The 22654-nt window shown below is 40.7% G+C and overlaps 1 protein-coding gene across 50 annotated transcripts in view; it reads left to right on the forward strand.

Moving 5' to 3' along the window:
- The window catches only part of TTN (titin), a 307843-nt gene that overhangs the window by 115245 nt on the left and 169944 nt on the right, over positions 1-22654 (forward strand). For 49 of the 50 annotated variants that reach the window (XM_035133990.2, XM_035134229.2, XM_035134116.2 and 46 more), the window contains 33 exons: positions 98-376; positions 489-767; positions 2080-2367; positions 2578-2865; positions 3518-3808; positions 4867-5154; positions 5594-5686; positions 5819-6101; positions 7179-7362; positions 7959-8048; positions 8160-8427; positions 8516-8776; positions 9652-9861; positions 9963-10040; positions 10166-10192; positions 11291-11338; positions 11448-11504; positions 11621-11698; positions 13633-13710; positions 14995-15237; positions 16338-16430; positions 16618-16695; positions 17311-17376; positions 18331-18414; positions 18782-18832; positions 19214-19276; positions 19659-19724; positions 20034-20114; positions 20896-20979; positions 21302-21382; positions 21728-21796; positions 22014-22085; positions 22270-22353. In XM_035133990.2, the coding sequence (XP_034989881.2) occupies positions 98-376; positions 489-767; positions 2080-2367; positions 2578-2865; positions 3518-3808; positions 4867-5154; positions 5594-5686; positions 5819-6101; positions 7179-7362; positions 7959-8048; positions 8160-8427; positions 8516-8776; positions 9652-9861; positions 9963-10040; positions 10166-10192; positions 11291-11338; positions 11448-11504; positions 11621-11698; positions 13633-13710; positions 14995-15237; positions 16338-16430; positions 16618-16695; positions 17311-17376; positions 18331-18414; positions 18782-18832; positions 19214-19276; positions 19659-19724; positions 20034-20114; positions 20896-20979; positions 21302-21382; positions 21728-21796; positions 22014-22085; positions 22270-22353 (4683 nt within the window). The remainder of the gene's footprint in view (positions 1-97; positions 377-488; positions 768-2079; positions 2368-2577; positions 2866-3517; positions 3809-4866; positions 5155-5593; positions 5687-5818; positions 6102-7178; positions 7363-7958; positions 8049-8159; positions 8428-8515; positions 8777-9651; positions 9862-9962; positions 10041-10165; positions 10193-11290; positions 11339-11447; positions 11505-11620; positions 11699-13632; positions 13711-14994; positions 15238-16337; positions 16431-16617; positions 16696-17310; positions 17377-18330; positions 18415-18781; positions 18833-19213; positions 19277-19658; positions 19725-20033; positions 20115-20895; positions 20980-21301; positions 21383-21727; positions 21797-22013; positions 22086-22269; positions 22354-22654) is intronic. The other variant, XM_035134033.2, reaches the window with a different exon arrangement.

Here is a 22654-nt window from a genome sequence, read left to right on the forward strand (position 1 = left end):
TTTGTTCTTTGTTTCAGCTTCCTTTGTTTACACTGGAACAAAATCCCAAATCTCAGGCAATTATCTTAAACTTTTGCTCTCGTGTTATTTCTGATAGAACCAGCGAAATTTGTGAAGAAACTGAGTGACTTCAATGTTGAGAAAGGAAAGCAGTTAGTCCTGGAATGTACATACACTGGTACACCTCCTATCGCAGTGTCCTGGAAGAAAAATGCTATAAACATATCACAGTCAGAAAAATACAGTATCACCACTACTGAAACATCTGCCATACTTGAGATCTCTAGTAGCAAACTGGACGATGCTGGGCTGTATTCTTGCCATATAGAAAATGCCTCGGGACAAGATAATTCACAGTCTACAGTCTCAATACTAGGTTTGTAGATTGTTTTAAAAGTGACCGCCCTTTTTCATTAACTTTATGATTGTTGTGACATGTGGAAGGGTCTGGCTGGTTTTGTAACTGAGTCTGTGTGTTTATTCTCTAGAACCACCTTATTTTGTCAGAAGCCTGGAACCTACTCAGGTGACAGTTGGGGATTCTGCATCATTGCAGTGTCAAATTGCTGGTACACCAGAAATCACTGTATCATGGTACAAAGGAGACACCAAACTGAGAGCAACGGCTACCTCTAAAATGCACTTTAAAAACCAAGTTGCCACGCTGGTGTTTACTCAGCTGGGTAGCAACGATGGTGGAGAGTATATTTGCAAAGCAGAAAATAGTATTGGAGAAGCTTCCTCTTCAGCACTACTCACTGTTCAAGGTGAATATGGCAATATGCTTTTGAAAGCTCCAGAGACAATTATTTATTGCTCTTTTAAAATGTGCCTGTGTGTCAGAACAGGAAGTGTATTCTGTGCCGTGACCCTGGACTTCCTTATTCTTGTGCGTTCACAGTGGTGTGTGCTCATGATGGCATTTACAGCAATGATCTGGCTTTCAAAACTGCTTGTGCCCGCAGAAGTTTTGACAATGGACATGCTGCTTCTTTCCAATCCATGCACATCCCATGGGTCCTGCTAAAATCCTGTAACTTTTCATGCCACACATTTCATGTTGTGTAGGGGGTTTTGTCCCACTTTTGCAGTGCTGTGGTGCAAGAGTGTCTCTCCAGGTTATCAATGATGGGGTAACACACTGGAGAAGCATGGCATGGCAGCTAATAATATGGAATAATGTGTGGACAGTTTAAATCCATCCCTATTGCACTATTATTGCATTGATGGCGTGGTGCAGAATATATCTGCAAAAGATCCCCATGTTTCTACCTGTTCTTTATTCCTCAACAGCAAGTTTCCATAGATTTAATATAAACAAGTTATGATGCTTCACTATAGAATCATCTGTGTCATGGACCTGATTAGAACTTCTGTATGCCGTAACTTCATTCCTGCCCACAGGATTCAATCTTTCTGTTCTTGCTAATAGTGAACAATCAAACATCGGCTAATCTTTAAAAATGAATTCCATCTTCTATGCCATTCACTGTTTATCAGAAATGTTTGGAAAAAAGGCAATGATTCCCATTCAACTTTAGCAGCCAATTAAGCTATTTCTCACTGATTTAAATGGGATTTAGGCATCACCGCCTTTAGCTAGATTGGGGACATGAAAGGTAAATGTGTCCCTGGGCCCTGACCGTTAGGTCCAGTCGCGGATGACGCTGGGGTTGTGGAGCTCATCTTGCTCTATAGGCCAGCGGAGCCGACGTTTGTTCGCAGACAGCTTCCGGGTCATGTGGCCAGCATGACTGAGCCGCTTCTGGCGAACCAGAGCAGCGCACAGAAACACCATTTACCTTCCCACCGGAGCGATACCTATTTATCTACTTGTACTTTGACATGCTTTCGAACTGCTGGGTGGGCAGGAGCTGGGACCGAACAACGGGAGCTCACCCCGTCGCGGGGATTCAAACCACCGACCTTCCGAACGGCAAGTGGTTTAGACCACAGCGGGGACATATGTTGCTACAAATGTGCATACTATTTACCTCTATGAAAAAATCTTAAGCGATGGAAATATAGTATAACATTTGGACAACAACACTCCAATGTACAATATTTGTTCCCTTGCAGAGCTTAAACTTCCTCCTTCATTTTCCCGGAAATTAAGAGATATTCACGAAACTGTTGGATTACCAATTACATTTGATTGTGGCATTACTGGTTCCGAACCCATTGAAGTAACCTGGTATAAAGATGGTGCACAAATAAGAGATGGCTATAATGTGCAAACGTCATACTTAAACAATGTTGCAACTCTGCAGATCTCGCAAACTGACATGAGTCTTACCGGACAATATACTTGCACAGCTTCCAATGCTATTGGAACTGCTTCTTCTAGTGCCAAACTCATCCTTACAGGTTTGTCAAGTGTTGAATGTACTTTTCTTTGATATCATCAGTGGGGTGTTTCTATGGCATATCCCCACTTATGTGCTAATCCTAAAAGATGAATATGCTGTGACCTGGGCCTCTTCCTGCAATTACCATGTGTTTCATTCTTAACAACGTAACTCATCTGGATTAACATGTACAAAGTCACACCTTATTTTTACTTCTTCCACTCTTTAGAAGGGAAGACGCCTCCATTCTTTGACATCCCAATTGCACCTGTTGACGCCGTTGCTGGTGATGGTGCTGACTTCGAATGCCACATTTCTGGAACACGCCCAATAAAGGTTACTTGGTCAAAGGATAACCAAGAATTGCGAACTGGAGGGAAGTACCAGATCAGCTATGTGGAAAATATAGCCCATTTGACAATTCTGAAAGTTGGCAAAGGGGATTCTGGAAAATATACATGTCATGCTAGCAACGAAGTTGGAAAGGACTCTTGCACAGCTCAACTTAATATTAAAGGTACTGGGTGTTTAATCTGTACCAGATTCCACTACAGCATATTGGCTTCTCTCTAAAGAACAGTGAGCAGATTTTCACATGTGTGAAGGGTTTAGTTTTTGTTTACGTCTCCCCGCATCTTCCAAAAAGTCACATTTGAATTTCAGAGGATTACCTGTAATCATGTGCAGTGCAGGTGGTGGCTGTAGCCGGCATTGGAATAAACAAAATCTGGAGACTTCTTGCATGAGTGCCTTCCACTCGCCTAGGAGGTCTGAGAGTTCAAGCTAGAATGATTATGTGATGCTTTGGAAAACATCACAACCTCTGTATTTTAACAAGACATACTGGAGGAAACTGAAAATATGCATTGAAGAGTGTTTGGGTGGCATGTGAATGGATTTCCATTTGTCCATTGGGACTTTCCTTTCCTCTCCTTCCCCATGCAGTCCCATGAACTCCCACGAATATGTTCTTGGGGGGCACTCAGTCCTCTGGAGCAGATTTGTGGGAGCACATCGTCTTTAGGGAGACAGAGAAGATTGGGAAGTCTCATCATGCAAGCGCTAGTTTCTTCTGCTGGATGTGAGCCACTGAGGGTAAACAGGGAAATCTAGGAGAATAGAAGACAGTTGTTCAGAGGGTGACAAAGATTTTTCTTCCTTTCTGACAGAACGACAGACTCCACCATCCTTCACCAAAAAGCTGTCAGAAACTGTAGAAGAGACAGAAGGGAACACATTTAAACTTGAGGGCCGCGTTTCTGGCTCCCAGCCTTTGACTGTCGCCTGGTACAAGAATAACCAGGAGATTTATGGAAGCCCTAATTGTGAAATATCATTCAAAAACAACACTCTTCTCCTTGAAATTAAGAATTCAGGACAAGCTGATGCAGGTTTATATACCTGCAAAGTGTCCAATGAGGCTGGGAGTGCACTCTGTACTTCTTCTGTGGTTATTAAAGGTTAGTTGGCAGCCTTCATGGTATTTATATTTCTTCTTAAGTTCATAAGCTCTTGGTGTTTTCTGATTGTCTAATTGCGCTGGAATACTCATTAATTGCAATTACTTTTCTACATTGGGTGATGAAATCCTGTCCCATGTTATTTATTCAGAGGCCAAGCAGGAGTTAACTGTAATACTCAGAAAATAGTAGGCAATTCTTCTGAAGCTCTTCATTACTTGACATTTCTGTTATTAAATAAGTTCTGCTGTTTACTAAACTCTTTAATAATGCCGCTTTATGCATGCTTGAAGAGGCAAAAATAGATTATTCTTTGAAAAAGACATCTTCCAGATGTTTTTCTATAAATGCTAAGCCTTCTGAAAAAGCTATATTATCTTTTCATCACTTTATAAAAAATAATTAGTGCTCATACTTATTGTTAACAGTGCATAAAAATTTCATCCATGAAAAAAATTGTTTTGCAAATGAATCCATTAAGGACTGCTTCAAATGTTAGAAAGTGTTTAATGCTTCCCAGCGCTTGAAGATATAGCTGCATTTGTGATAGTCTGATCAGATAAGCAATGCATTGAGTGGCTGCTTTTTCTTACATGGAACTGCTATCCTTCTAAGGACTCTTTGAAATGCCTTTTTTTCTTAACAATATCACATTAAAGGTATCAAAAGTGGAGGATTGTAACCAATTGTGTAATATATTGTTCCAACCTTTCTGGCTTGTACATCTTTGGTATCTTGGTGTGAAATCATCACATTTTGTGCTGTTAACATAATCGGTGATAATGCATATTGTGCAGCTAATTCAATGCTTTCATAATCATTTCTCTTTGCAAAATAACAGCTTTAGGTGCTACGTTAAAGTATGTTCATACCTCCATTCTTTTTGTACTACTTTTACCGTATAAATACTGTACTGGGGAAATGGAATGGATTCATCAGCATCCGCTGCATAATCTTATTCAAACCCAGATCTGCATCTTGCTATGGAAGAGAAATTATTACTTAACATCTTTTCTTCTCTTGCTTTCATAATTTTGTCCATTCGGATGGCATTACAGAGCCCAAAAAACCACCAGTATTTGATCAACCTCTTAAACCAGCAACGATAGAAGAAGGTAAAATCCTGCAGCTCAGTTGCCATGTCAAGGGATCGCAGCCCATCAGAATCCAGTGGCTAAAAGCTGGGAAAGAGCTAAGATCATCTGATAAATGCAGCTTGAGCTTTGCTAATGGATCCGCTGTTTTGGAAGTCCAGGCAGTTACTAAGACTGATTCTGGCGAGTATATATGCAAAGCTTCGAATGCAGCTGGAACTGATTCTTGCAAGTCAAAAGTGACAATTAAAGGTACGGTGAAACTGAATGCTTAGGTGATGAAATAGTAACTCAAAATTCCGGTATCAGTCTATTCAGCATCTCCCTGTTACAATAAATAGGAGCCGCTTCACCTATAAATTAGCAGGTCAAAACAGCTTATTTTTGCTGAGCACATGACTGCATATTACACTACAACTTGCATATTCACATGCATTATTTCATAGTTATTGCCACCCAAAAAGCATTTGCTTCAGTACCCCGAGCTAGTTGTTCCTTGGTATCCTGTATTTTATACATGACTTGTGCCGGGGTATAAAATTAAATCAAACAAAAGGACCCCAACACATAAACTGGTTAGTATTTCGTGTATTTAGTCAATGGTCTCATCTATGGCATGGGTGGTTGTTGTTTAGTTTTAGTGTAGTCCCTTTCTGCTCCACCACTTAATTCCCTCAATATGCTTTTTCAGAAAAAGCAGCAGCGGCCCCAGCAGCTAAGAAAGCACCAACTGATGGCAAGCTTTACTTTGTCTCGGAGCCTCAAAGCATCACTGTCATCGAAAGTAAGCCAAGCTTCCAAAAAAAAATAGTCGTCTTTCATAATACTTGAATTTGGCATATGTTGACTGTTGTTTCCCCCCGGCCAGTGACAGATATTTTCTTTACTACATTTTGTTTCTTTTCTTCTTCATCAGAGAGCGTTGCAACATTTATTGCCAAAGTCGGTGGTGACCCCATCCCCAATGTTAAATGGATGAAGGGGAAATGGAGGCAACTCAACCAAGGAGGTCGCATTAGCATTCAGCAAAGAGGAGATGAAGCCAAGCTGGAAATAAAGGATACAACAAAAACTGACTCTGGGCATTACAGATGTGTGGCTTTCAATCAACACGGTGAAATTGACAGCAACGTCAACCTACAGGTTGAGGAGAAGAAACAAGAAGTGATAGAGGGGGATCTTAGAGCAAAACTAAAGAAGTAAGTACTGGAATTGCTCTAAGTTTTAATCCGAAGGTGAGGCAGCATCTGAACCACAAATATAACTCAGGCTGCAACCTTAAACACTCTTAATAGTAGCCGTGTTGCACTGGACTCAGCAGGACTTATTTCTGACTAAACATGCCTCTTGAAGTCTATACCTGATCATGACACTCAAACTTCAGTCTGGTAAACATGTAGTAGATGTCATGCAGTATTCTCAGCACTAGGGACTAACAGAATGTTGTATTAATTAAAGTCTGAAACCACAATTTGATCCAGTCTCTAATGCTGAGGACAACCGCCATCACTTTTAGAAAAATAAACATTATGGCTTAGGTTGTGCTGAATCATGCTTACAGTAGACCCACTGAGTCATGACTAACAAGTCCCACTGATTTCAGAGAGTCTACTCTGAGCATAATTCAATCCATATCCAATTGTATATGAATGAGATATCCCACAACATGACAGCAGACCCACAGGGATATATCAGACATGCTGTTTTAAGGGCGTGAATGAAAAGTTCTGTTTCCTGGTCAGAAAAATCATTAAGAGAAACTTGTCAAGATGTAATTTATGATTCTCCATGGCATGTTACATAAAGGAATGTAAATTATCTGAAAAGTTAACTAAGTGCAAACCTATGCATTGTGCACACAGAGGTAAGGTTGGCTGGGTTAAAAAAGGATTCTAGATTCAGGTAGGTAGCCGTGGTGGTCTGACACGGTCAAAACACCTTAGAGACCAACTAAGTTTGTTCTGGGTATAAGCTTTCGTGTGCACGCACACTTCTTCAGATACACTGAAACAGAACTAATCAGACCCTAATATATAGTGGGAGGCTGGAGTGGGGTTTTTCTCAGAAGGGTAGTAGGAGATGGGTGATTGACTCAATGGGTATGGTAAACCTGTTGACAACTGTTAACAGCTGCAATTAGTCTTACAGGAAAAAGCAAGGGATAATATGCAGATGACCAAAAATAGCTTGAGCAATTTAGCAATTCATAACATTGAACCATCCAACACAGAGAGCCTATTTTATGAACAACACCAAAAAATCTGCTATTTCTATAGGACCCCAACTAAAAGGAAGGAAGATGAGGAAGAAAAGGCCATTGATATAATGGAACTTCTGAAAAATGTAGATCCTAAAGAATATGAAAAATATGCACGTATGTATGGAATTACCGATTTCCGAGGTCTCCTCCAAGCTTTTGAGCTGCTGAAACAAAGCCAGGAAGAAGAAACTCATAGACTGGTAAATACCAGCATATACTGTACATTTGCTTCAAAGTAATTTTTTGAAATGTGTTGTATGTATTATTATTGCTTAAATGTTGTTGTTGTTGTCGTTGTTTAGTCGTTTAGTCGTGTCCGACTCTTCGTGACCCCATTTATTTATTGCTTAAATAAGTGTGTTCAATATTCCAGATATACAGTTAACCAATTACAGAGATTTATATTCTGTTTTGGAACTTAGCTGTTGCTTCTGATGTCACGAAGGTTCACATTTGGGGATAGTTTATTCACGACATCTTCACAGCCAACCCTACTCAGTGTTGCTCTCCAAAAGATGTCAATCATACCTCATCAAATGAGTTGTATAAACTAAGAGGCATTGCTTAGGGACAGTAGAGAAGAAAAGATGTGCTTTTGATAGTTTTTACTGGATTATTTTTGGGTAACCTTAAGCATTTCAGAAGGATTGGAGTTGAGCTGTCCTGCATTGTAAGGGAAGTTAGATCTGCAATGAATATACAGAACTGCTTCATATTCATAAAGTTTTGGCAAAAGGGAATAGCTAAAAGCATGAAGGTTTTCTTCCATTTTAAACCATGGTTTTTGTTCCAACAGGAGATTGAAGTAACGGAGAGATCTAGAAGGGAAGAACAAGAGTTTGATGAACTGGTATCATTTATTCAGCAAAGACTTACACAGACAGAGGTAGTTGTTGCCATATATTACGTAATTTAATTATGTGTGTTGACAACTGTAGCTAATACATAGCACAGGCTGTGCTCTGAAACAGTCAAATATATGAAAAATGTTTTTCAGCCCGTCACTCTGATCAGAGATATTGAAGATCTGACTGTAATAACAGATGAAGATGCCGTGTTTGAGTGTGAGATTAAAATTAATTATCCAGAAATCAAACTTTCCTGGTACAAAGGCACGGAAAAACTGGACTCTAACAACAAGTATGAAATAAGAATTGAAGGTGACCGACACATACTTAAAATCAGGAATTGTCAACTTGGAGATCAAGGAAATTACAGAGTGGTCTGTGGACCACATATTGCCAGCGCTAAGCTTACTGTGATTGGTAAGTTCAAAAATTTCTGTTTAACACAAACTTAAGCTTTGGTTTTTACTTGGCATTTTCTAAAATATGTACTTGAACTTGCTAACAGAACCAGCAATTGAACGGCATCTGCGTGACACTTCACTCAAAGAAGGCTTTACATGCTCTTTCGCCTGTCAATTTTCTGTTCCAAATGCAAAATCCCAGTGGTTCAGAAATGGAAAGGCTCTTAAAATAGGAGGTAGATATTCAGCTGAAGTTTCAGAGAAGATGCACAGACTCATTATCAAGGATGTGCGAACAGAAGACCAGGGGCGCTATACCTGCAGGTTTGACCATCTGGAAACAACTGCTGACCTAACAATTGAAGGTATGTTTATGCACATCTTTATGTAAGAATCAGCAAGTTTGGGAAAATCTTGACAAATAAGACAGAAAAGACAATACTGGGAAATCCTCTGGTGGGAGAAAATTCTGTTATACTTCTTCCCGCACTGCCCAAGATATCAGTCATGCTGTCATTATACTCATTCTTATCTCAGCTTATTTCTCTTTGAACATTCTTATAGCTTGACTTTACAATGGGAGGGATTTTGCTACCCCATTTCATCATTTGGCACTTTTATGCTGTGGTTTTTACTATGATCGCAGCCCTTTCCATTGTTACCTGGCTTCTCTTGATTCTGACACAGCACAGTGCTGTGCCTGTTGGGAGATTCATTCCCCGTCTGCAGTCATAGGACTGTTGTGCATCATATGACTGTATGTGTTTTGTTCCCACAGAGTGGGTGTGACGTAGACAGGATGGTTGTCTTCCTGTTGTTCCTAAGTGGGACTGTTTTATCCTTTGTCTGTTCTCTTTACTGGCTGCGATGCCAGAGAGAGGGAGCCATAATGTTGAGCTCCCAGTTTATATGTAAATAAAGCAGTTTAGCCTTATTTACTGACTTGTGTGCGTTGTTCTTCACGTTTGTGAGAGCAATCGCACATTTGGCCTGTGGGGCCAGTTTAGCCCCTGGCCCCCGGGACGGCTTATTGCTGACAGTGCCAACTATCTTAAGTTTCAGATCTACTTCCAGTATACGAACTCGCTGTCATGGAATGCTGAATGCTCAGTTCTTTGTATAACTTTCTTTGTTTTTTGGCGGAGTCATGTAGCATTCAAAGCTTCATGTAAGGATGGAGAAAAAAATTGTGTAAAGGAATAATTGTTACATTTTTTTAAAAAAATTGTTTCCAAAACAGCTGAACCCATCCAGTTTACAAAGACCATTCAGAACATAGTGGTGAGCGAATACCAATCTGCAACCTTTGAGTGCGAAGTATCCTTTGATGATGCAGTCGTCACATGGTATAAAGGCAAAGTTGAACTCAGGGAGAGTCAAAAGTACAGTTTCAGAAATGAAGGCCGTTGCCATTATATGACTATCCACAACGTTACTTCAGATGATGAAGGTAATGTTACGCTATTTGCTTCCTTCCCTTGCTGTCCGCCCCCCCCCCCCGGGTTGCTGGCAAAAATGATGTCACGTAACAAATTGCCTTTGTGATTTCAGGGGTGTATTCTGTAATTGCTCGTCTTGAGCCAAGAGGTGAAGCAAGAAGCACTGCTGAACTTTATCTGACTACTAAAGGTTAGTAAATGCTTTCTTCAACTTAAAAAAAACCAAAAAACCACAGGACGTAAGATGGAAGGGTGGAAATGATGTCCGTGAAGTGGAAATAATTTCAAATGCAAATCTACTTTCTTCTCTTGCAGAAATTAAACTGGAAGTGAAGCCTCCAGGTAAAGGGGAAAAAAGCATGGATGCATTTGTATCAAATTTTATTTTTGTATTTGAAACACCAGACATGTGCTCACACATGATGAGGATCTCTGCCTGTACATTTCCCCTTCGCCCCTACCCCTCTGGGTTGGATGCCACTGTGGAGCCTCCTCAGATTTTCAGCAATGGCCTCTGGATGTTTCTAGATGGGGGTGGGGTGGGGCTGAAAATCCCCTGGCACATGCACAAAAGCCTGCAGCCTTAATACTATATGGTAGTTAGTTTCAGTGAGCATAGGCTATTTGTTCTTGTGTGTTCCAAATAGGACAATTCAAAGGTTGGAGCCAAAAATAGTTGCTTGCAAATGAAAGCCACCCTTCTCTCCTGAAAATACCTCATCCTTTCTGCCATTTTTGAAGGCCCCCTAACCCCCTGGAACAGATTTTCAGAGGGTGCAAGGGACTGCAGAGGGAAGGCAAGAGTCATCTCCTTTCCTTCCGCCGGAGTTCCGCTCCCACTAGCAGGATGCTCCTGTCAGTGGGTGCAACATCTGGATCTAAGCCAAATGGTATATTTAGAATGGCTTTTTCATAAGGGCAAATGACTTAAGAGTCGTCTTCTAACTGAACCAGGATAGTCTATTCCATTCCATTCCAGGACACACTATTCTTTTCCTCCTGGTTTTTAATTTCTTCCCCCCTCCAGAAAAGTCAGCTAGCATGTTGTGGCCCCTTTTCATTCCTTGTTGTGCTGTGCTTGGTTTCCCTACTTTGGAAATTAGTTTTTGCACTTGTGCAAACTTCATGACAGATGGGAACCTTTGGCCCTCCAGAGGTTGCTCAACAAGCATGGCCAGTGGCCAGGGTTGATGGGAGCTGTTGTTCAGCAACATCAGGAAGGCCAAAGTTTCCCCATACCTGCCTTAAGAGATTTCCAAAGCTTTGGGTATCTTGTGTGTGTGTGTGTGTGTGTGTGTGTGTGTGTGTGTGTGTGTGTGTGTGTTTGGTGCCACTTAGGCTGCATAAGGATCCACACTTGGAGAATGAGTTTCTTATTTGTATACGGGATGCAACCAGATTAATTTGATGGGCCCTTTCCTTGCACATTTGGTTCTCCAGATATCCCAGATGCTAGAGTTGCGGTTCCTGTTGAAGTTCCAGCTGAAGGTAAGCCTTATATATAAAAGATTCTGCTGCTAAGGGTGGGAGAGCAGGTGGTTAGAACTTGTGTGCCATATGAATGCTCATTGATTGAATTTTCCCTTGCGTTTATCAGAAACCCCTGCTCTTCCTCTCTTCCTTCTGATGCCAGAAGAGAAGAAAAAGGAAAAAGGTATTACAGTTCTGTTGCATACATGCTCAGAATTGCGGATCTTTACATGCACGTTCACTTGCTACTGGGTTCGTTTTGGGTGGCTAATGGCGTTATTTGTTTTGTACTTGTTTTAGTCGTTAAAAAGACAGCCGTGCAGAAAGTCACCAAAAAGGTGGTTCCAAAAGCTCCAGAAGAAGTTGCCCCTCCTAAAGGTACTATCAATCTAGAAGTTGATTCAAATATTATAAAATTGATTTATAAGGAACATATATTAGCCAGTGTAAGGCATACTCACAGCAAAGGAAGGGGGGGGGGAACCATGTTCCTCTTATTCTAAAAACTTTACGAGTTTTCACATGTTACTACAAATGCACATAGAGCATAAGTTCAGGAGCATCTTCTATATCTGCAAGCGTGTGTAGCATGTGTAGTTCATGCAATGGGATCCAGTACTATTTGGTTATTAAGACTCATCTCCAGCTTATGTCACAGAGCAGCTGTGTGCATGTCCACTCAGATGTCTGTTCAGCCAGTGGGACTTACAATCTACAACAGGCACCCCCAAACTTCGGCCCTCCAGATGTTTTGGACTACAATTCCCATCATCCCTGACCACTGGTCCTGTTAGCTAGGGATCATGGGAGTTGTAGGCCAAAACATCTGGAGGGCTGCAGTTTGGGGATGCCTGATCTACAATCGGCCCTCACTTACCTGGGAGTAAGAATTCAATAGGGCTTATATTGGAGTGGACCTGGTTAAGACTGCATTGTAAAGGCAGGATTCCACTAATGAGTCCTGTCAGTGGAAGACCTGCACTGGGACTTCCACTTGCACAATAGGGCTTCCCCTCTCCCTGTGTACCCCCCCTTCCCCATGAAACTGGTTTGGGGGGGAAGGGGAAATCAAGACAACCCTCACAGCAGCACACAGTGGGGAGGGGGGGTCATTCTGTCTGGCAAGTCAAAATGTTTCCCCTGATGGAACAGTTGCCCTAGAACAGGGGTCAGCAAACTTTTTCAGCTGTGGGCCGGTCCACTGTCCCTCAGACCTTGTGGGGGGCCGGACTATATTTTGAAAAAAGTATGAACGAATTTCTAAGGGACCCAGGTGGCGCTGTGGTTAAACCACAGAGCCTAGGGCTTGCTGATCAGAAGGTCGGCGGTTCCTATCCCTGTGACGGGGTGAGCTCCCGTTGCTTGGTCCCAGCTCCTGCCAACCTAGCAGTTCGAAAGCACATCAAAATGCAAGTAGATAAATAGGAACCGCTACAGCGGGAAGGTAAACGGCGTTTCCATGTGCTGCTCTGGCCACATGACCAGGAAGCTATACACCGGCTCCCTCAGCCAATAATGCGAGATGAGCGTGCAACTCCAGAGTCGGTCATGACTGGACCTAATGGTCAGGGGTCCCTTTACCTTTATGAACGAATTTCTATGTCCCACAAATAACCCAGAGATGCATTTTAAATAAAAGGACACATTCTACTCATGTAAAAACATGCTGATTCCTGGACTGGATTTAGAAGGTGATTGGGCCGCATCCGGTCCCCGGGCCTTAGTTTGGGAACCCCTGCCCTAGAATGACATTGAATTCTCCCTAGCTGTGGGTGGCTTTAAAAGAGGATTAGGCAAATTAATGGAGGGGAAGGTTGCCAGTGGCTACTAGCCATGACATCTGGACTCCACTTGTATCATAGTTGGAGGAAGCAATGCTTCCAAATACCAGTTGCTAGGAGCCACATGAGAGGAGAATTGCTCTTGTGCTCATATTCTGCTCCCTGGTTTCCCATAGACATCTGGTTGGCCACTGTGAGAACAGGATGCTGGATTAGATGGGCCATTGGCCTGATTCAGGAGGCTATTATTAGGTTGTGTGTGTGTGTGTGTGTGTGATTGCAGCCTCAGTTGGATTGTCGCTGCTGAATTTGACAGAAGACTTAATTAGCAATATTTGTTCCCGAGATTTATTTCTCTTCCATTTGTCTTTAAATGTTAACGAGAATGCCGTGCATCTTAACAATACAAAGCGAACATCTCAGTCCAGTTTCATCTGACTGATGTTAACGAGACCAGATGAAATTAAATCCAAGGGCTAGCTCATGGTGCTCAATCAAGCTGCTTATCAGACATATCTGTAAATGTTTCAGAAGTGGTAAAGGAACCAGAACCCCCACCTTCGGCCTTAGTCCCAGCCCCAAAAGTACAGGAAATTATTCCAGCAGAAGGTAAAGAATCAAATACTGAAATGCACATACTAAGAAAATAATCTTTTACGGGGAGAATGGCATCCACTCCCCCTCTTTTATTGCTTTGGCCATTTAAAATGCGGCGCTGTCATTCTTCATTTTCCCTTCAGTCATCCTAACATCATTATTCATGCAAAGGTCATCCCTTACAGGATTCTCCAGATAATACTAATTTGAACTCTTTCTTCAGCATTTACTTCAGGAGCTTGCTGCAGATGAGCCAGGATATTTAACTATCAGTTGACTAGAATACCCACTGAAATACTGATAGTTTATTAAAAGGACTTTGAAAAGACAGTGAGTAGAATTAAAGCAGAATAGCTTTTGATCTAGTGGAGGTGTGTACTAGCACAATAGATTAGGAGACAGCTTTATCATCAGTTTTTATTTTCTCCTTTTAGCCCCCTTTGCCACCTTCCACACTGTTCTAGAGCGAAACCTTTTGAACTGATTTTCTGGGGACACAAGGGGGTGCAGCAGAAAGTGAAGGAAAGGGTTCAGCAAAAAAAAAAAAAACACCTCTCCTTCCTTCTCTTATATCAGTGGACACTTCTATGCAGAATTGTATTTCATAGGGATGGAGGAGACATTCAATTTTGTTTCCATTTTAATGACAAATTAACTATTTCACACTTTTTGAACCAATAGCCAAACTGGAATACAGCTCTCCTTTGAAATACACACTTCTTCAAATTTTGTAATGTAGTTCTCCAACCAAAAATTTGTATATTAGGGGGAAGTGTGCATAAAAATGCATAAAATAGTCAAAACACTTCATTATGTTAGGGGAAATTACTTGCAGAAATATGCACATTAGTCAAAACTGAATGCAAAAATGGTGGTGGATTTTCATGAGGAATTAAAAAAAACAATAATTGCTGCATAAAGGTAGAGAACTGAATGTAAGATTGGGAAATACGAGAAGCTGAGAGAAACAGATATTGACAGATTCATCTATCCCTAGATTTCACCCAGGAATTTCAAACTTTTGCATTGAGCAGAAAGCTTTCATTTAATTCATCTATCCATTCATAAGCTCTAATAAATCCATCTGCTTTAGGACAACCATGCTGCTGTTGCTTTGAGAATGACATGGCATTGAAACTACACGACGAAAAACTTCATTTGTACAATTTCAAAGCACAGTAACGCATGTATGGAATGATTATTCTGAAAAACTGCAAATACGCATGTCAACCTTATTGAGCTTTGTATTATTATTATTATTATTATTATTATTATTATTATTATTATTATTATTAGCTCCTGCAAAGAAACCTCAGGAAGTCAAAGTAACCACTGTAGCTAAGAAGAAAGAAGCATTTTATGAGAAGAAGGAAGAAGTATATGAGGTTCACAAAGAAGAATATGAAGAGTGGGAAGAGGATTATGGAGAGGAGCATGAATATTATGAACGAGAAGAAGGATACGATGAAGGAGAAGAGGAGTGGGCATATGGAGAAAGACAAGTAACTTATGAGGAAAAGCAAATTCACCGCAAAGAAGGTATGTTTCATTTTTTAAACTTTCTCCTTACTGTTTTCTCTGTCGAAACAAAATTTAAAAAATTCATTCCAGTCACACCTTAGAGACCAACTAAGTTTGTTATTGGTATGAGCTTTTGTGTGCATGGACACTTCTTCGACTATGGCAGACCAACACAGCTACCTACCTGTAACTGTTTTCTCTGTGTTTATGTTTGTTTGCTGCCTTTCTGCTTATATCACAGTTGAGGAATCTGTGGTTCTCCAGATGTTGATGTGTCTCCGTATCCTATCAGCCCCAGTCAGCATAGCCATTTGGCAAGGATGATATCTGGAGGGTCACAGCTTCCCCACCACTGCACTATATGGTTAATTTCCAATTTCACTATTCTTTGGAGGGGGAAGAGAGCTCAAATGTGGTTGGAAAAGCTGCTGTTCCTTTTTTTGCTTTTTTGCAGCAATATACTTGCAGAAAATATTTCATTTATTTTTTTAAAAAAATATTTTTATTTGATTTTACAAGTGTAGAATTATAACAATACAAAATACATATCCATATTTAGGTATTTTTTCCGAATCTTCCCACCTTCCCCTTCATGGGCCCTATTATCAACCTTTTCAGCTGCATATTATTTCATTTTCAATAATTTCAAATTTTATGTCTCTCCATTTTGTCCATAATATTTTCAACATTACAAGTGTTATTGCAATCCTCATGAAATTTTCATCTGCTTACAGTGGTCTCTCAAGTAAATTTCTATTTTTTCTCATTCTTTATTAAAGTTTTAGTCATCTTGATTCCTGAGCTTTCCAGTCAGTTTTGCCATTTCGGCATAATCCAACAGCAGAAAATATTTCAAACGGATGTTCATCCAGTTTAAATCTGCCTATATCTTGCCTTACGGATTGTATAACAAGATAAAGCATATTATTCTGCATATGGAACAATGTAGCACTGCTTAAGCAAATGGTGGCCAGTGTTGAGTTACATTTGGGCCAAGAATACACACTGTTAACACTCCTGGCACTCTTCTGCTTTTTCACTTATTCAATCCTAGATGTTTGTGACATGAAGCGGGTGTAAGGTAATGTTCCCTAATATAAATGTAATGTATGTTACAGTTGTCCAGGTCCCAGGAAAGCCAGAACCACCTACACGGAAACCACCAGAGATTTCAGCCAAGAAAGTAGAGAAGAAAGTTGTGGTAGAAAAAGGTATGGCCTTTGGAATTTTAGTATCAAAACATTTCCCACTGCAGCAAGTCCTATTCAGATTCTCACAGTCCCATTTCCTTTCCTTTCCTTTTTAAAAAGTGCCTATTCCCCATTATATTCTTAAGATAACTACTGTGTAAAATGAACCAATTTCCAGCTAATGTGAACTTATTTAAATTCCCCGTAGTTACTCGGAAACCTGTAACCGAAGAGGTGGAAAGAAAGGCTAAAGTGATGGAGGAAGAACATCTCAAACGGGCCAGAGGTATTACTGAAGATGATGGAAATTGCATGTGCTTAGCAGTAGAGAGTGCTATTAATACATTTGCATCAATTTCATATCCATGAAACTGCCTTAACAGGTCAGCCTGTTTTGTTCATCTGATGCAGTGTACTGTACTGTTTCTCTTACTGGCACTGGTCTCAATGGCAGATGCTTTTCGTGTTATCTGCACCCTGTCCCTTTTAATTGGAGACTTCACCTTGGACCTCCTGCTTGCAAACCAGGTGCCCAGCTACTAGCAGAGGGAAGGAAGTAGTGGGGGGGGGAGCAAATGGAGATGAGTTGTCCATTAAAAACAAGAGGTTATAGCTAAGAGTTCTGGGGTTTTCCCCAACCCCCTGTAGCAGATTTGGGGGAGGGACTTAGAGCATGAGGAGACAAGGGGACTTCTACTGTGCGGATTGAAGTCCTTGCATGAACAGAATGACTTATTTGGATACAACCCTTTGCTATGTATTAATTTGGTCTTTTGTAAATTGTATCCCACGAGTGACGCAAAAATGCAAGCGCATATGCAGTGTGATGTTACATTTTCATGTAATGTTAGCCTAGATGATGACAGACAAGGCTTGGGACTAACTATTTATATCCTTTAAGCTCCAGAAGCTCCACCACCAAAACCTGCAAGAAAGGTGGTCCATGAAGAAGTGGTAGAGAGAAAAGGTACAAAACACATTTTTTATTTTTTCAGTGTTTATATGTAATCCCTGATCCGAATATTTCCATAATGTATGCATGCAAGCCCACACGCTCATGCCCACATGTTAACTCTGTGCTGACCTGCAGTGACTGCTGGTTTTTATTACCCCATTGTGTTGTTCCCACTTCACAGTCACACATGGGAATCTCTTTCTCTATGCAGGAACAGCGACCATGCCTTGAGAAATTCCCAGATCCCCATACCCTTACCAGAATTCTGTTTTTCTACTTCCCATATCACGACACTCCAAGACACACCAACTCCCAAGCATGCTAGGGCCTCTTTTGTTTCTCCTTAAGGCTCCTTAAAGTCATCTGTTTTGACTCCAGTCCTGTCGTTCTTGCCATTTTGTTTGCCATTAGAGGAAGAAATGGTAGTTCTCATCACTATAGGGTGTGTGTGCTTTAAATGAATGTGGGGGAACAGGGTTCTCTTAAATCCTGTGGGGTTTCCACAACACCTAGGCACCGAGTCTATATGGGCGCAGAATTCTTGCTTTTTGGTTTCTTTCTGTAATATCTTCTATAGTCATCTAATTTACACTATATGTTACAATTTAATACAACTTCTCCTGTATACTCACAAAAGTATGTGTCCACTCTCTTGGTCTTCTTGTGTCTGTTTTTCTTTGGAAACAGGGCTTTTGTATGTTCTCTTCATTACGTTTGCACACAAAAATGGTTTGGAATGCTTGAAAATGCTTTTTATGCTTTATGATCTCAATTGTTACCTGTTTATGATTTTTGTTTCCCTTTATTGCTGTGACACATCCACCCTAATGGTGTAATTTTGAGCTGTGGTGCTGAGTTCACCAAATGTAGTATGTGGTGTTATACGACTTCCATAAGGATAGATTCATTGTCTACCAAATCTTTAATTTAAAAAAAAAGACTAAAGTGAATTCTTGCTTTTTAAAGTACCAACAGAACAACAATGGACCATTTCAGAAGAAAAGGTGTCTGTTTCATATCACAGAGAAGAAGAATACACATACGGTTCAGGTAACTACAAATATCTTTCATCTCTTCTTTTTTCTCCTTGCTGTCTTGTCTCGTGTGAAAATGGTGCCTTTTAAATTTGTCCTGATACAATGCTATCTTATGGATGTGGGACCTCTCTGCATTTATGGAATTCTCCGTACTTAGAATTCTTACATTCTTTTTTACTTGATGGTAGAGTTACAAGTGAAGATCTTTTCCCTATACTGAGTTTTGTGGGCACATGGGAGTGCAAGGATTGCTTAGGATTGGAGGAATAGACGAAGTCTATTTGCTGTTGCATTTCTTAGTTGTCATTTTATGTACCGATCCAGTATTATCTAAAACACAGTGAAAGTACTGTTTTTACATCTTACCATTCTCTTTAAAGAACCAGAAGAGTATGAAGAGGACGGCTTCTATGTGGAATATCCAACTGAAGGTAGATTTGCTCTTTTTCCAAATCAGTTTTATCTTGTTTTGTACTATGCGAGTTCATCTAAACTCTTAACTGTTGAAATGTGTAGCTGTCATTGTACACTGTCGTTGATACTTCCCTGGGTTTGGGCATGTCTTTATCGCTATTCAGATGACCAATACATATGTTGAGTTAAGATCATGCCCGGAATTGTTGCTCCCAGCTTGGCAAGCACTGTGTGGAAAGAGCCTAAGCTCCACGTGAAAGATCAGGTGGACACTTAGAGGCATGGAAAGCAGGAGCAATTTTTCCTTCCACACATTCGTCCATCATCTCAATAGCATTTCAGTATTATCTAAAATGGAGGGTGAATGCAATTTTTTAATCTCATAATTCTCTTTAAAGAACCAGATGAGTACGATGAGGAAAGGTTCTATGTGGAAGCACCTGAAGTTCCACCTCCCAAAGGTAGATTATATTATTATTAATATTATTATTATTATTACTACTACTACTACTATTTTAGTATGTGAGTTTATATAAACCAGGGTCTCCAGCTGTTTTTGCACTACAAGTCCCATCATCCATGACCACTGGTCCTGCTAGCTAGGGGTGATGGGAGTTGTAGTCGAAAAACAGCTGGAGACCCAAGTTTTGGGAAACCCTGATTTAAACTCTTATCCATTAAGAACTTGATATCTGCAGTTATTTTATATCCTTGTTGATCAGATTTGGGTGCTTATGTATGTTTACATGTATCACAAAAGCCCTTAAGTTTTTAAATATATAATGTGAGGGTGGCTCTGATGACCACTATCATCTGATTAACCCAAAATTAATATCTTTAAAGTTCCTGAAGTGAGGAAGAGAGCAGAAGAAAAAGTTCCCAAGAAAGTGGAGGCCCCGCCAGCTAAAGGTGAATAATATATGTGCAATGATAACAATATGTCAGACAAGTCTCTTGCCTGCGTATCTTCTAGATGATTGATAAACACACAGCCAAAAATGTGGCTGTGCTACTGCATCAGAAAGACATCTTTTCAACTAAGATCCTACATATTAAACATTATACGCAGGTTTAATCTTCAATAGCCATAACTGTCTTTGTTAAATAGATACATGGTTTTAAATCCACGCTGGCATATCAAACATTTTCTTCACTGCTATGAACAACAGTAGGCCTGTAGCACTTCCCTAAACCTTTTATACCTGTGTGTCTTTAAAGTGCCTGAGGTGCCAAAGAAACCAGTCCCAGAAAAGAAAAAACCTGCTCCTCCTCCGAAAGTAGAGGCTCCGCCAGCTAAAGGTACATCCATTGTCAGAGCTGATCCTGCCATCTTGCTTATCTGAACTCTTCTCTCCATACTCCAAAATGTGTCCATCCATGTGTTACTTAGGTGGCTTTGTGGTCTTTTTCTGCAAGCAAAGTGTGTATAATATACATGTACTTTAGTGACGGGCAAATATTCTTTGCTAAATTTTGCTTTGTTATGTAATGAACACTTAACCCTTCCTGGGTGGGCGCCTGTTGTGGTCCCTTGTACTCAGCCGCTATCCCTGGGCAGTGAGAACAGAGCGCGCATGGCCAGGCAGCCATTGGGGAAACGTCCCCTGGTCGTCTGGGCATCTGGCTTATGTTCCTGCCTGCTGCTGCATCTCAAATTGGCCAATCAATGGCCTCTCCCAGAGGGTGTGCCTCGCAGGCTGAGAGGACATTGTCTGCACGCATGCCCTTGCAACCAGCGAGGCATAAAAGCCAGCAGTGTTTTCCAGCCCCAGCACATTTGCCAAATTTCGTTTTGTTAACGTAATATCTTCTGCATGGTACGATAACTGTTAGATTTGCATGCCACATATAGAAGGTACTAATACAGGCACACAATTATGTGGATCAAAATGAGATGTATGCCCAGTGCAGCTTTTTTCATGACAGATTACCCTTGCCTATTAACAGATTTAGCCTGATGCCTTTATTTGCCATTCATCTCGCTTCTGCTTCTCTCCATATATTTCTGTGCAATCTTGGATGTCGGGCCTCAAACAGGAGTTCCAAGTTCTAAAACCTCTCTCTTTTTTTAATGATCAAGTGCCAGAGGTGCCTAAGAAACCTACGCCAGAAGAAAGAAAGCCTGCTGCTGTTCCCAAGAAAGAAGTGGCACCCCCAGCTAAAGGTACTTTTCTTGAAACGAAAGCCATCCAAAGGACCAATGTCCCCTGTGCTTTGTCCCCCATATGGAATCACTGTTCAGAATGAGTTTTACAAATCCACCGTCTTTCTGTGTTTGGTTACCAAAGCTAATGTGTTGAATATGTGGGTGTTTGGGCTGCTGCCCACAAGGAATCTTAAATGGAGGTTCTTCTGGGTTAGAGCATTCCTTTCAAAATACCATCTCTTCCTTGTTGTGAAATGTAATCACTAAATGTGAGATGTCACATCGATCAGTTGTTATGTGTCCGGGTGATTCTAAGAATCTGCTTTTGATATCTTTAAAGTGCCCGAAGTACCTAAAAAGCCAGTCCCAGAAGAAAAAGCACCTGTTCCCGTTCCTAAAAAAGTGGAACCACCTGCTAAAGGTAGGATGCCACCGCTCATAAGTAGCTCTTTTCATTTGTTGCTTCAAATGACGAGTCATGAAAAGATCTGAGGTCCCTCAGCAGTGATTGTTTTCATGTCATAATTGTTGTCTTCCTATATTTGTTCGTTGCTAAACAGCATCTTCATTAACAAATGTTCTTCTGTTAAAACACCATTACACTAAACGGACAGTGTGCAATGTTATCGTAACACATCTAAATTCAGTAAAGTGCCCAGTTCAATTGTAAGTGATCTCACGACTTGATATAGGACCCTGCTCCTCACTTTATAAATAGTTATCAATATTTGATCCCAATATTCATAAATCTAATTTTTTTTCAAAGTGCCTGAGGTACCTAAGAAAGTAGAAGAAAAGGTTCCTGTTCCAAAGAAAGCCCCTCCCCCACCCAAAGGTATAAGACTCAAATCTTATATATTTGAAAAATGTATAAAACTGAATCTTAAGACTCTTTTGTTTCTCTCTTTGCATGTTCCTCTTAATCTTATGTATGTTCATTTCATATTTGAGTCCTATGCAGCATATGTTTGTGTATAGTTGGTGATAATAGCCATCATGATCTCTTAGTCCCTACATATTCTTACACGTTCTTATTTTAACATTATTAAAAGTTCCCGAGAAAGCGGTTCCTGAAGAAAAAGTGCCCCGGCTACGCAAAAGGGAAGAAGCTCCTCCAGCTAAAGGTATGCTATCCTTCAAAACAAACAAACAGAACAAAACAGAGAGACTTTTACATTGGCACCATTATTTAAATGTCCTCTGTATCTTTTTAGTTGCCACCTCTTCTTTATAGCTGAAGCCTGTACTTTTATTATCATTCTTGTCACTTCAAAAAAAAAATTCTAAAACTAAATGGTCTCTTTAAAGTGCCTGAGGTACCTAAGAAAGTCGTCCCTGAAGAAAAATTACCTGTTGCTGTTCCCAAAAAAGTGGAAGCTCCCCCAGCCAGAGGTATGCATTTAAGTGGCCAATGGTCTTATTATCTAAAAGAGCTTTTACCTTTCTTTCGTATGCTGACCATCATTCTATGTTTTGTACCGTGTCACATTGCTCGCAACTGTTCAACATATTCTCATAGGACAGGAATGGGGAACCTTAGATCTGGGGGCCAAATACAGCCCTGTGGGCTTCTCCATCTGGTCTTCAAACCACATACCCTCAAGGTCACATACCTTATCGGCCATGCTTGGTATCCTCTTGGAGTAAAAGGACGCGGGTGGCGCTGTGGTCTAAACCACGGAGCCTCTTGGGC

Source organism: Zootoca vivipara, chromosome 1 (assembly GCF_963506605.1).
Source record: "Zootoca vivipara chromosome 1, rZooViv1.1, whole genome shotgun sequence".
NCBI lineage: Eukaryota > Metazoa > Chordata > Lepidosauria > Squamata > Lacertidae > Zootoca > Zootoca vivipara.